Source organism: Hyalella azteca, unplaced genomic scaffold (assembly GCF_000764305.2).
Source record: "Hyalella azteca isolate HAZT.00-mixed unplaced genomic scaffold, Hazt_2.0.2 contig11733, whole genome shotgun sequence".
In the NCBI taxonomy this organism is placed as follows: domain Eukaryota; kingdom Metazoa; phylum Arthropoda; class Malacostraca; order Amphipoda; family Hyalellidae; genus Hyalella; species Hyalella azteca.
The window spans coordinates 395,938-411,036 of NW_025941719.1; the positions used below are offsets into that span (position 1 = coordinate 395,938).

At 38.5% G+C, this 15,099-nt stretch overlaps 1 protein-coding gene across 1 annotated transcript; it reads right to left on the bottom strand.

Annotated features, from left to right (window-relative positions):
- Positions 1-4,182: 4,182 nt before the first annotated feature.
- Positions 4,183-15,068, bottom strand: LOC108680738. Its single transcript, XM_018169629.2, has 9 exons — positions 14,875-15,068; positions 12,278-12,432; positions 11,474-11,596; positions 10,739-10,795; positions 8,923-9,073; positions 8,517-8,612; positions 8,198-8,303; positions 6,292-6,452; positions 4,183-4,837 (listed from the first exon to the last, which is right to left on the bottom strand). Exons 2-9 carry the CDS (start codon positions 12,411-12,413, stop codon positions 4,492-4,494), a joined length of 1,176 nt encoding a protein of 391 aa, XP_018025118.1. The 5' UTR covers positions 12,414-12,432; positions 14,875-15,068; the 3' UTR covers positions 4,183-4,491.
- Positions 15,069-15,099: the final 31 nt, after the last annotated feature.

Below are 15,099 nucleotides of genomic sequence, written 5' to 3' on the forward strand. Positions count from 1 at the left end.
TTTATTTTTTTTTGTTTTCTAATTAGCTTGTAAAGAAATTTTATATAGAGACATTCGTTGTTTGATAAAATAAGGCTTAATGTTTCGGATGGCTTCCCTTTAATTAAAGTTGATCTATTAACGGTTCTCCTTCCACCTCTCTGGAATTGATTAGATCAGGTATGGGTGAAGATATCGATGATATCTTCACCTTCACGATATAGAAGATATCGATGATATCTTCAATATCGATGAGTGCCACTAGCGAACAAAGTTCTATTGGATTATACCGCTGAGCCCTGACAAGCGGGCACAAGACAGCACGTCTCTAAGGTCATCGGACTGCAAAGGTCGGTACGACATTTTTTCGTCTCCTCTTTCTCTGCCTCGCATTTTGTAACATAGAATTCGTGTCTCCATTTCCTTTGGCTTCCGCTATTATCATGAAATTAGGATTACTATTACGGCTAGAAAATTTTTTTTACGACAAGAGATTTTATTACGACAAGAGATTTTATTACGACAGATTTTATTACGACAAGAGATTTTATTACGACATGAGATTTTATTACGACAAGAGATTTTATTACGGCAAGATAATCGATCTAGATTCCCTGGAGCGAGGCCATGAGCTGACTATAGTTTTAACGGCTAAATTCAAGTTTATATGTTTCCTGTAAACAAGACCAAACAAATTTATAATGTTGTGAATAAGGACGTTTTTGGGCTGGCTGATATTACATGTTCGATGCAATTGAATGTAGAATTATATGTATCTAGAAAGACCGAAACGCATATTGATAGAAGTTAACCAACAAAAAGGGGTGTATTTTGCCGAACATAATAAATCGTAAACTAGTTCGTTTTGAACACGAAAATTTTAAATGGAAGCCTACGCTGCAGCAATGCAAATAAAAAATGTAGTAATTTAAGCGGCAATGATTTGGTTCTGTTACTACTGAGAGGCACCAACAACAATATTGTTCTTCGTATTGTATAGCAGTTACCTGTTAGACTGAAAAGCGCTGTAATTCAGAAAGTTGCCATAATACAGTTGGAAAAATATTGTAATTTCTAAAAAAAACGTCTGTTTAATTTAAACAATAATACTATTTTGATCGATCTTTTGTATTGGTAATATTAGGTCAAGATATAACCCTGTGAAGAGCGGATGACTGACTTCTCGGTTCGAACCTCACGATGAAAGTCAGCACGAGAGATCTACTAATGTACCTAGTCAATTGTCGCATTATTTGACCTTTAATTGAATTTGTCTAATAAGGTTTTTCCAGCTAAAAAAATTTATTTGAAAGCACTTATTTTATTCTCCCATAGTTCAGTTACCTGAAATGTGATATTGCAGGCGTTCCGTTGTTCTATTGATATTAATACGGTCTCTAAACACGCGGGTCTTTAATCAGTGGGGTTTAATCACGCGGGGTTTAATCAGTGTTCTGTTAGAGTGACAGTGGTTTCCTAACGTTATAGTATTCGTTTTGCCTAGCTAGCGTTTGGGAGCGTGGCGAGTGTTAAAGGCCCGCTGATAATAGCTGGCAAGGGTGGAAAGACCTGGCCCGTGTTAGCTGAAGCTGCCACACTCGTCGACGTCATTCTTACGTCACTGCTGCGCTGACTGACCAGTACTCCACTGTTTCCTTCTGATTGGCTAAACTCTTCCTACCATAAACTTGAGGTTTATGCTCCAGCGAAGAGACCGTGAATGCGACAACTATTCCTCACATAACTTTGTGGATTTATGTGTCAGTGAAGAGGTGGTCTGCCAAGTGCTCCCATACCCATAGAAGGGAAAAACCTATTACGTGAAGGAAGCGGTTGACTTTATCGCCTCAGGGCTGCTACATTGCCTCAATTTCCTCAAACCTGTCATCTGAATAAGACTCCTGCAGCCCAAGCGTGTTAAGTGCCTGTTCTTTTTCGGACCTAACCTAGACTACAACGGGAGACGCTATCACGACATCGCATGTGCCCCGATTTTTTCTTCTTTTGGGCGCAAACGACAACTTTATACCCTGCCATTGTTATACCCAAGCTCGGCGCTTAGTTCTTCTCATATTTGTATAGATACGTGCAATTTATTCAACGTGTACCTGCTATTTTAGTCTGATTGTGTAATGTGTAAATCTAGGTTTAGGCGAGGCTGTGATTAGAATTATACTTTGTTTTTTACTGGTTTATGTATCTTTTTAGGCTTCTTATGGCTCTGTAAACAATAGGTTTCTATACAAACGTCTTTTTATTTCTATAGAAACGTCTTTATATTTTAGGAGTGACAGATGATGTGTTTCTAGATTTTTTAAGAGTGGATGGCGATAATTACGGGTCTGTCTGAGGGAGCAACTGCGGCTATGTTTGAGAGTGTGAAGAGATATTTGGAAAACGCGTGGATGATGAGGGAGAGGAGGAGGATGTTGTAAGTGGGGTCTTGAGGAATGGAGGGTTGAGAGAGGTGAGGGTGGGAAGACGTGTGAACGTGCCGAATTGTTTTAGTACGTGGTTTTAATTTTTTGCGATTGTCGAATTTTTATATTTTTTCTTAGGACAGCTGTGAATATGGTATATTTGAACTTTTTTGTTAACATAAGAGTGTGAACTTTTAATTTTTTGATGCTAGTAAAAGTTTTTTTTAGGCAGCGTGTATGACCGATTTAAAGGTCGTGACCGTAGGTCACCACGCACCCCAATTCCAATTCCTTTGACCCCAACTTGGGAATGTTTCAGGATATGATCAATATTTTCTCTACTACAGCCATAGAAAACTTCAATTCTGGGTAGACTTCGCTACTACCTGAGACCGTATTTCGTCGTGTGCTAGACAGCCACGGCCTGAGATTAGTAGCTAACAGCCTAACACTAATGACAGTCTGACAGGTCCTGCCATAAACAAAATTTATACGAACCAAGATGTAACAAATGTGTAGGTTATGAAACTGGTATAATACGAACAGATTAAACAACGGTCATAACATTTCATACTGCCGGGAAAGATTGTTAATTAAATAAAATTCTAGCAGATTAGCCGGCATTGCATGGTATAGCCTTATAGGAAATGTTTGCACGAATCCGATTTTCACGAATTACATTAATGAGGACGAAATTTATCCATGACAATAAAATGAAAACCAATTCAAACTTACATTTCACATAGAACTCCGATTTGACTTTCATAACGAAATGCAAAAAGTTTCCAAAATGCTCAAGCAGCTCAACTGCCCTCTGTGGGAGAACTTGAAATTGCTGAAAGGATCAAAATGACGTGACTGACTGAAGAGCAAATCTGTCTATGAATGAATGTGAAGTTGACTGCCAGAATAAACTGTTAGGCAAGGGAACATGAACCGATTCAATTTGGCCGCTATCTTTAAAAACTTCTCTAGTCTAGGTCTCTGCCATCGTGCGAATAATACCACAATTCTTCTATGTGTCTTGGATTTTTAATACTCGCTGCTTCCCAGTATAGGATTTTAGATTCAAACTCTTAGGCGCCGTTCCAAATCATTTCCCGCTGGACAATGGTAAGACCGTTAAACGCCGTTAAACCATAGTTAAAACAATTTCTAACCGGTTGAAGTTCATGTTATAGCGTTACTCATCGTGGACATTTCCTCTTCTCTTTCTTGTATTGGACGCGAGATAGCAAGTAAGAAAGAATATAATCATCCATGTCACTCACCTGTACTGTTTCTGACGATTCGCATGTTCACTGCTGTAATGCCAACGGATAAATGTGCAATTCAAGCTCTCACAGTAGTTGCAGCAAGGGAAAGTCGTATCTTTAAGTTTGCTGTGTTCGGCATCCACTGATTTTCGAACAGAAGTAACGTTTTTCTGCTTCACTGCAATTTTCAAGAACCAAGGAGAGTTTAATCTAAAAATGCCTATTCATCTTTACTTTTTGGTGTTAATAATTAATTCTATTAATACGTAAATACAAATTTAAATTTAGTCTCTTTCCCATAGTTCTACGCTAATTTGGACTATTTTGCATGGCGGTGGGACTGTAATTGTTAATTAGTATTTACTACTCTCAAATTGAACCGTTATAACTGTGCAAACACTTAACTGCAACCTTTGGAAGATAGTGTGTAGTTGAAGTAGTTTCAGTTTAAAAAAATGACACTGCATTTTACTGTTACAATCTGACATATTTTTCCTACGTTCGAGATCAACATATGATTTATGGTGCGTAACATTCTACTTCAAATTCATAACTCTAAAATTTGGAAGGAATAAATATAATTTCTTGCTAGAATCCTATTTAATTACTTCAGGTTTATATGGAAATATTACAGCGGGTTCTAGATGCTGGTATTTAACTGATGACGAATAAAAGTTTTCTACTTCAAACAAACTTTTAGTCACTTTAAGCGTGAACAAAATTGTCGCTTATTCGTTGCACTTATAATATTTATCTTTAAATGAAATAGGGAAGTTCATTCGTACGTAATAACAACAAATAACTCAAAGACAAAACAACACGACGATATCAGCTCTTTAGTCAGGTATATTATCGAAAATTTTCTGCTTGACGACTTTTTTCGGTGACAGCAGAAACTTGTCCTTTTTAGATATAAGCTTCATTTCTTTTTTGGGCGGAACCTCATCCTCGGGACTAGAAGTTTTATTCATATTTCGCACCACATTTGGCCATAGATTCCCGTTAATTTCGGCGTCTGCCTCCTTGGGTAAGGGCTTCCTGCCTCCTCTCTCGAACATCCTCATGAGTCTTCGCTCAAGTCTACCCTCTCGCCGCACCAGCCTCAAGATGGCTGTGCGGCTGAGACGACGTAGTCTCTGGTTTTGCTCCGATCCCCGCAACTTGATTTCGTACGTTGCGGGACTATGAGAATCAATTAAATTTTTTATCGTTTTTTTAAATATTTACACATGAATGAAAAAGTCACTACAATTGTTTTATTATTACTGTGTAATAGGCCTCAGTCGGGATATAATAAAATATTTACCGAACATTTTGATAGTAATAACGTTAATAACAAATAGTGGGATATTTAGACTCTTATATCAATGAATCTGAACATATTTGTTTAATTAACATGATAATTGTATATTTCATCAAGTATTAGTACAAGGGCAACGATTTTTAGATTTTTTAATAGACAGAGTTAGAAATTCATTATGAAATGGTTAATATAGTCTGAGCAAGATTTGAAATTAAAAATCATTTATTCCAAAGATATGAGTTAAGATTAATCATTTGTCGTATGATGTCTCGAAACCGATGTGAACTGAGGAAAGATTTTGTCATAGGAAGCGAGTTGGAATGCTCGTCTCATTAAGGCGGTCATGAAGGATGCGTTGGAGAAGAGATACCGCGTCACGTCCTGCGTCAGACGTTGTTGAGTGTCAGTCCTGTTGCCGGCGTACGGCATGTGATCCAGGAGCGGTCTGAAATATTTTTAAATCATGTACCAACTCGCTTACAATCGTGAAATTGTTTGGGGATTTTCACTTGTCGTACATAGTATTGATAGTCTCAAAATTATTTCATCTAAGTGAACATTTCCCAAAAATTCGAAGAGGTATTTCTACCTGATAATTCTAAAGTCTTGCATCTCAGCGCCGTGACTGTCAACGATGGTGAGCGAGTCGAACTGCAATGCGTACAAATACGCGTATGCCCTCGTCGCAGCAATACCGTCCTCTTGGTAGTCCACAACCACGTCAAGAGGGCCGCACAACCATCGTCCTCGAACCTACAGTCACGTCGACAGTCTTCGTCATCATGATTAATTATTGAAAGTCAAAGTCCGTTCGTCAGTCAAAGCGAACAGAAAAAGATTTTAACTTAACTTGAACTTGGAAGAAGGAATAGTTCGGAAAAAGTTGAGGCCCCCAAGAGTACATACAAGTAAAAGGAAAGTCCGGTAAGTTCGTCAGAGCGAACACAAAAAATGTTCAACTTGACTGCAACTGAGAAGGAATAGTTCGAAAAAAGTTGAGGCCCCCAAGAGTACATACAAGTAAAAGAAGAGTCCGGTAAGTGAAATTCGAAAAGCATTATGAAACAGCAAAGAAACCCTGATGTTATCTGTGTGATAAAAATCATAGTTTTTAGTTACTAAATTCAGACTTATTATTAGTGCTGGCAGCAAGTTTTGTTGAGCTGGACAGAGAGCGCTAGAAATGCGTTGAAAACAAGAAATTGAATGAAAACAGGTGAACAGTTCCCATGCTCAAGTTTAGATTACAGATGATAAAAATCAGCACAATAATATTTTATATAAACGAGAAAAATCTTTGTTATTTGAAATGCGCAATTCAGATGCGTCAAACCTGTCAATTATGAAATCCAGAAATTGGGCGTCTGTGGAGTTGACTCGAGCGAGACCGTGACCGGCCAAGGCAGTCAGCGTCGTGTTGATGATCTGCACGCCAGTCGTCGTGTCGAACACGAACTCCACGGTCAGTGGTCCGAAAATACAGTGACTTCTTACCTAAACGACGGTTGGTGTAGAATAGTAATGGGTGAATAAAAAGTGGCTTGGGAGCACAGAAAATACAGTGACTTCTTACGTAAAAGATGGTTGGTGTAGAATAATGTTGAGTGAAAAAGAAGTGTCTTGGGAGCACAGAAAATACAGTGACTTCTTACCTAAACGACGGTTGGTTTAGAATAATGTTGAGTGAAAAAGAAGTGGCTTGGGAGCACAGAAAATACAGTGACTTCTTACCTAAACGACGGTTGATTTAGAATAATGTTGAGTGAAAAATGAAGTGGCTTGGGAGCACAAAAAATACAGTAACTTCTTACCTATCTTGTGGTTGGTGTAGTTCTATTGAACTCTTACCTATTGCAGTGGTGTAGTTCTAGGAACTGGATTAATTAAGGGCACAGGAAATACAGTGACTTTTTATCAAGTCACTGTATTTTCTGTGCCCTGTGTGTATACAATCTACCTGTGTCAGTGCAGGTGGATTGTATTGTAGAAATAGAACTGGATTTGGAGCACACAAAATACAAGAAGACGTTCTTCCCCTTACCTGTAGTATACGGTAACTTCTTGCGTGAGCTGTGGACAGCTAAAACTATGAAGATGATATACATGACAATTTATTTTTATTACAAATCAATTGTTTGAGTTATCGAATAGACAGAGGAGTTAGCAAATCTCTAAATACTAGCAAGAAGAGTATACAATGTAGCTGCAATGAAACTTACATAAATAATATTTTTCTCAAGCCAACAGGCCTAGGGTCTACGCATGAAAAATCCAATCATTACACCAAAAGTCAATGAAAAAAACTATTCGCTTAGTCTAAGCAGTTGTGCTGGGAGGACCTCAATATTCAAACATTAAGCTGTTCTTCCACCAAATTCAGCTCGATCTTGCCTTGATTTGGTAGACGCGATCCTGCTTTTCCTCGCGAAAAGCATTTTCGTCTATGCAACAAAGTTCTTTAGGTTGCATTTTACTAGCAATAAATTACAAAAAATATACGTAAAGCTTATTTCAATGTATATTTTTGATACGAGTTTTAATAGCCAACAATTCGTGGTTTTTTGGAGGAAGTTTAGTTGCATTTTCCAAAAACGTTATTTCTTGTCTGACCATGCAATACGAAATGGCCTTAGTCAGAAAGAAGGGCTTGGTCTGTCTAACTCCTCACGGATGTTAACATTTAACATTTTAATTTAATTATTTTCGGTTGGTGTCACAGTCATATTTGTTCTGTCATATGTTCTGTTACCTATCACACAAATAAATTAGTGTATTTCCTGTCCGTATTCATGTCTGGACGAGTTACGTATTAGGGCTGGACGGGCCAGGCAATAAGTCCAGCAGCTATTTTAAACAATCGTCAGTTATGGAATGATCGGGTTCAAAACGCCGGATCCCATGTAGAATCAAGTCACGAAAAGTACATGAATCGGCAACAGGGCATGGGCCTATTTATTCAGTGCTAACACTTCTATTCTATTCTATTCTATATTATTATGTATTAAGCTCCATCGCACGGTTGGTGCAGTCACCGTCGGAGCTGAGTGCATGGTAATGTGTTAACAACGGCCAAGCCGACCGACTCACCGGCGTATACACAAGTCTCATGCATGAGTTGGCAGTGTAAATAACGTGGGGCGTTTTTGGGTCAAACGCACAAATTTATTATTTGATCATATAGCAATGGAAAATATTATGGAAATAAAACAATATATTCACTATCTGTGGACTTGTCTTACCAAGGTTGCGTTCCCCGAAGTTTGAACCTCTGCGTTGCCGAAGCGCTTAATGCGAGTCAGGCCACGGATGACACCGCCTCCGATCGGCTCTCGTTTTGGTTTTTCACTGTGTGCATCGACCGAAAAATTAATAATAAAATATATCATTCGTATACAATTTCATATAAACATCCACAATCAGCGCATGTATACACCGCAACAAAATGTTTCTGTTGATTATTTTTGAGCTTCAATAACCACTATAAAATGTCCCACAATCTTTGTCAATATGTTCAATATATCGACTGAAATAATCGACAAAACAGCTTAGTATCTGAACTCTTTCAGTCGTTCTGATTGAAGTTTCTCTGGTGCTTGCCCTGGCCCAGCATCAGCTTCTGTAGGCTTGTCCTCTTTGCGCCGAGTGGGAACATACCTGAAAATGGGAGGAATTTTTCATTCAAAGAACAAAAAACTTTCTTTCTTCGCCCCACTCACTCGACAATACCGCCCATATGTACACGGATAACTCCCCTAACTCAACTCTACCACCCTTATGGACCTAGATCACTCCGCTTACTCGACACAACCGCCCATATGGACCCGGATCAGTCCACTCATTCGGCCCCACCTCCCCTTATGGACCCGCATCTTTCCACTCACGCGACCCCATTGCCATTAAAGATCCGGCTCGCCCCACTCACTCGAGCTCACCATCCATTATGTACCCGGATCACTCCACTCACTCGACACCACCGCCTTTAAGGACCCGGAAGTACAGCGGGTCCATTTGCCGTCGCCGCATTTCAGCAACCATGTTGACCAAGATTCCGTCCACGAAAGGATTGAAGCGAGCGTCCGGCACGTACACGCCTTGGTACATCAGCGACATTTCTCCTGCAAATAACTTTGCCTGTGATCGCAGTTTCACACATACTCTCCAGTAACATTTTTGTTCAGACATTCAGTCATCAGTTGTATTTGTACAGAAGATTACCTGGCTGTTAATTCTTCGCCTATAACTGATAGGTGTCTTATATACAGTGGGGGGAAATAAATATTCGTACACTTGAAAAATCGTATTTTAATGTATGTAAGTACACAAACTTAACAGGAAAAGTGATTTAAATTATTTGTTTAGGTTTTATGTCTGTCTTTGAATTTTGACTTTTAAAGTGATTTTATTCATTTTTAGTTTAGTCGAACTGATGATGGAGCTGGACTCCGAAACGTTTTCAATATCGATATGGTGAGTTTTCTTGGCGTTTTCTTTGCTTTTAAATTCCTTATTGTTTTGTACGAATACTTTTTTCACCCGAAAAGTGAACATGTTGCATTGTTTTTTGTTGCATTGAGATTTAATTTCTTTTGATAGTATTTTTTAATACTATGCGTCTCTATACATAATTTAAATCACTTTTCCTGTTAAGTTTGTGTACTTACATACATTAAAATACGATTTTTCAAGTGTACGAATATTTATTTCCCCCCACTGTATTTCAAGAAGTTAGTGTCAGGCCCCAACTTTTTGTTTAATCATAAGTAAGTGTCTGTTACTAATTCTAATTTTTTGGGGTATGGTAATTAAAAAAACTAAATGTACAAAAATAGATAGATAACAAATTTAAATTTGATACCTTTAGAAACTTAGTGTTGAAAGTCCGACCTGAGCCTGGAGCTTCAAATTGTCGACAACTGAAAATTGGAAAAAGACTTTTCTCGCCAATTCTGTCGACGTGCAGAAATTTTTTATCATGTATTTTTATGCCTGAATGATTTATTTTTATGCATGAATTATTTATTCATCGGGAGAGCTCCGATTTCGTATGTTCACACGTTTTGGCGCTCTGCAACGAATACGTAGCGTCATCCGCTATCTCTCTGGGCCGGTCCTCGAGGCCCTCGAGGTGGCGCTCGTTCTGACCAGATTGGACTATGGTAATGCCAAACTATATAGACTGCAATCCGTAATGAACACTGCTGCGCGACTCGTGTGCAATAAGCGGAAATTCAATCACGTGACGCCGATATTGCGCGATTTTCATTGGCTGCGCATGCATCAGCGCACGCAGTTCAAGGTCGCTGTTCTGACGTTCCGATGCATTCGCGGTTCGGCGCCTCCTTAGCTCACGGAATTTCCGCAGCGCGTGTCGAATCTGCCTTATAGAAGACGATCGACTGCATTCGTCATCAACAACGGACCTCGTCGTTCCTTCTACAAGTCTATCTACCGTCGCCGACAGAGCGTTCCCGGTTGCCGCCGCCAGAACCTGGAACAGTCTGGCGGCTTCCGCAACATTGCTCCATCGTTGCTGGTGTTTCGTTGACGCCTAAAAACGGAACTATTTCGTTGAGCCTATGAATCAAGTGCTTATTCATTTTTATCCGTTCTCATACTTTCTCATGTCTATCTATTTTTCATTTGCTATTAAACTTATGTTTAAGAACTTAAAAACTTAAACTTATGCACTCGAAGTTCGTTTGAACCATACGCTATACGGCAACTGCTTCGTAAAATAAAAATAATAAGAAATGATTATGAATTGTAATATATTTACTCACTATTTATGTGGTGCTCAGGTAAAGTCAGGTTTTCTGGAGCATCCCCCAGCTCCTTATCTGAAACCAGATAAGAAATTTATCTTACTGATCTAATTCCAATACTGCATGGCTAACTCATCGCATACACTCGTAGATGATTTCGAACACTGTTAAGGGGTTATATTTTTAGCGCATTTTATCATTTATGGATAAAATATACTATTGTGCTCGCCATGTCCGTCCGTCCGTCCGTCTGTCTGTCCGTCCGTGACTTCACGTTTTCGTCGACGAGAAAAGGTGCTCTCTATCACTTACTGCAGTGAGTACTGAGTTTTATTTTTAAATTCAAATGGTGTTATATTTCGTTTACTTTGGTGTAACGGCGTCGAGTTGTAGCTGTGCCAGCTATTATGTTGTCATTTTAGACGGAAATTTCTCAGATGTATTCATGTATCTCAATTAAGCAAAAAATTAACAGAAATTTTTTCAGCAGCGATTATTTATCTGTACCTTCAAACAAACAATCATTCTTCGGAAGTTTTACTTGTTTCAGTTTCAATTTTCCAATGCTAGCAAAATCTACTCGATAACGATGGCAAAGTTACGTCATCGTCAGCTATGGAAAGATCGGGTTCCAAAGGCCGGGTCCCTTGTGAATCAAGTCACGAAAAGTACATGAATCGGCAACAGGCCATGGGCCTATTTCTTCAGTGCCGACACTTCTATTCTATTCCATTCTATTATATTTATACGTACCCACGTTATCGAACTCATCCTGAACTCCAGCCTCGACGTCGTCAGCGATGACATCGTCAGGCAGGAGGTCCAGGTTAACGACCGTCAGACGGTCGGCGCCTGGTGTTGGTGGTTGGTTCGAGACTGGAGGAACCATATCGTTGAAGTGAGATGATACTTTTAAAATTCTCAGTAATAGATTATACTGATGAGCATGAAATTAGTATACCGTAACCTATTTTTTATAAATTTAAAAAATGTACAAATTTCATATGTTTATGTATATAGTTTTCTTTGGCTAGACGCATCTGAATTTCAGTTTTGTAATTTCCTCATTGAAATGCTGAACTTTTATTTACTATGAGTGAGATTAAAAAAAACTTACAAGAACAGTTCAGGCTCTTCCAAATAATATCATGTGCTTTACTTAGACATATATTGCATTAAAGATCATTATTAAAATTAACAGCTATATTAATGAGATAATTGCTCAATTTTAAAGGAATGCCTCAATAGAATACATAGAAGTGTCTCGAAATGAAGAGTTGATTCAATTGTGGAGAGCATGCATTCGATATCAGGAGTGCGTTGGATGCTTCAAATATATATATTTTTCCTTTAAAAATTAGAATTTGATACTTTACGAAAACAGTCCATTAATTTTAATTGCTCCTATAATGAAGATGATAACTGTTATTAAAAAGTGCAGTGGCTCATTGTTAGTTGATGGAATGCTTAATTTTAACACTGCAGTCACTCACTATATCTGTATATAAGTGATAAATAGTAAGAAATTATATACCAAAAGTGTAGAAAATAATTTACTTGTGTAGTGTAGACGGTCAGCAATTTCTTTGATCAGGTCCGGGCTGAGAGATGTTTTGGTCGCCAGGGAAGCTGCCGTGTATACTAGAGCCAAGTTGGCGAAACATGTGAAGGCGAAACTTGAAAATTGCTGCATGTTGAACACTTGTTTATAACTGCAAGACAAAATAAAATGACTTGTAAAAAAAATAATTTGGATTACAACGAAGATTTCGTTAAGTAAGTGTACACAAAATGCTTTAATTCGAAAGCGGGTAGCGTGATTCAGTGAATAATATATAATGTTGCATAAGACTTACTTGAACCTTTACGGAAAACTACTTCCTATCGGAACACTTTTGGCTCTGCTCAATTTATTATCTCGTACACGTTTTGTACTTCATTAAAGTTTGTGAAGTAACTTTTCGACATGATAATTAGTACCTTTTCAGCATAAAATCTCATGCATTTTATAATGGCGTTTATGGTACAAAAATCTGCTTTCAGTGCTCCATTAGAGAAAAATAATCTAATTTCATTTATCACCGTATTCGCGTTTTGTATCACAGTCGGTGACTTGGCGGAAAACTTTCTCCATGCGAGCAGCGGCTCATAGCATGAAGAGTGAGTCCAATACTTTATACGCGTCTTGAGCCTGTCTCGGTCACGGTTAGTGAAAGATAGAGACTGCAGATAGTGAAAGAAGGAAATTGCCCTAGATAAAGAAGTTTTTAATGAGCGAATTCATTATCTGCTAGTTCGTTTGATATTCCAGCAAAAATTTTCCCGTCTTTATTTACGGCAAATGCACGACAAGAATTATTTTTTTTCCAGAATTTCACTTAGGTTGTGCGAAATACATTGTTATTAACATGCTACACGTCAGCCGCTTTCTCAATAAATTATTTTACAGATAATATTTTAAATTACACCCTGCTATCGCACCGGCTACGTTTCCTCTGAAGCACCGGATATGTTCTTGGAGTTCTTTGACTCAGACATGTTAACTAGATTTCTCAAACGCTCGAGCTATGTTTAATTTAAGCCTCTACCGCCGTATGTCACTCTCCGAGAACATATAACTTTCAACTTAAATTATACGTAAACTATTGAGTGTAGCAACCTGAGAACGTTTGTACGCAACAGAGAACATTTTAAAGTTGTCGTACGTGGCGGCAACCATCAGTACAAGTCATTTTGCGCTCACTAGAACGTATCCTTTTTGGGAAGTAGGCCTGTGACAATATTGCTCCGGTTACTCATGTCAGGCAGTAGAGGGTTAAGGTCTCTGTAGCATCTGCCTTATTATTTAAAAGTTCTTTAAAACACCGCTAATGTTACATAAAAGTTCTCTAAAGAACCGGTAGTGTTACCAAAAAGTTCTCCAAAGCACCGGTAATGTTACTTAAAAGTTTTCTAAAGCACCTGTAATGTTACTTAAAAGTTTTCTGAATCATATTTCACGTTATTTTGAAGTTCTCTTGCTCGTCAACCTACTTATTTATCCTAAAGAGCTTTAACGGCCATGCTTTCTTGAACTTCTCTGACTCGACGATCATGTTGGTTTAAGAGTTCACTGATGAAGCAGTAGTCACTTAAAGTTTTCAGACACATCGGCAATGTTATATCAATATACTCTCCTAAATCGGCCATGTCTTCGTAAAGTTTTCTGACACATCATCATGTTTTCCTTAAGTTCTTTGGTGCGTTGCCATGTAATATTATTGTTCTCTGCCGCATTAATGTTTTTCCTGTACTAATAACATCCTCATAAGCTTCGGCCACGTTATCTCAATGTTCTACTCCTCATTTCACAGTGATGAGGGAGTGCATGACGGCTCCTGGCCACGGCAGTCGCGACAAACTACCCATCGGCAAATGACGTTAAAACGACGTTGAAATAACGTCAGTTTAACCTATCGATGTTTAATAAAACGTTGATTCAATGTCAGATGTCTGGTGGGTAAGGACCGACAGCGTAGGACGCCAGAGACTGCAACGCTCCGACACGAGTGATCCAGACAGACGCGCCAGCGCGGGCGGCGCCAGGCTCCACATTCCAGTGAGTTAAAGCAATCATTGAATAATCATTTACATGATTATCACAAGGATAATGACGTGATGTTCTTTTCCTGATATTGGTCGGCTTAAGTTAACAATGGAACAACTATAGGATAAAGTGCGTTTGGCACAAATGTTTTTTTTTTTACATTTTACTCGTTCGGCCAATTATGTGCAAATTTATGTAACAATGAATGGGGTTTGATGAATAAATAAATTCTATTTTACATGTAAGGGAATGACGACATAACTCTTATCCTCACACAACTTCGATTCTAGTAACTTATGCTGTAATTACAGGTCGTATTCGTAGGACCCATAAATGTTTTTTACAAATAACACGTTTTAGGAATTAGGAGGAATGTGAGGAATTTGGTAAGGTCTTGCGGAGGTTTCAACACAAAATACCTTGTGAATCACTGCAATTTCCCTGAAATTTTTGATCTGATAGAAACATATTTTTAGCTTTGATTATTTCCTGCTTTCTCTCCGTTTCAATAGCATTCTATGTCAGCTTATTGAGGAACACAAATTTCAGAATTGTATTTTAAACTGACCTTGAAAAACGCTTTAATTAAGTCGTTTGATTCAAGTCTTCTGGTCCACAATTTCTCTTCTCCCACGCCACGGTTCCCCTATAGCGCTGTCACCAACTCGACGGCTTGCACAACTATTACTCATGCAGATGTAGGAGGAATTCCAGTCTTTCTAGTGGAAGAGTTCGTGTTTACATAACCTCCCTCGACCATGTTCCGAGATACACTGGCTGCCATGGAATGCAA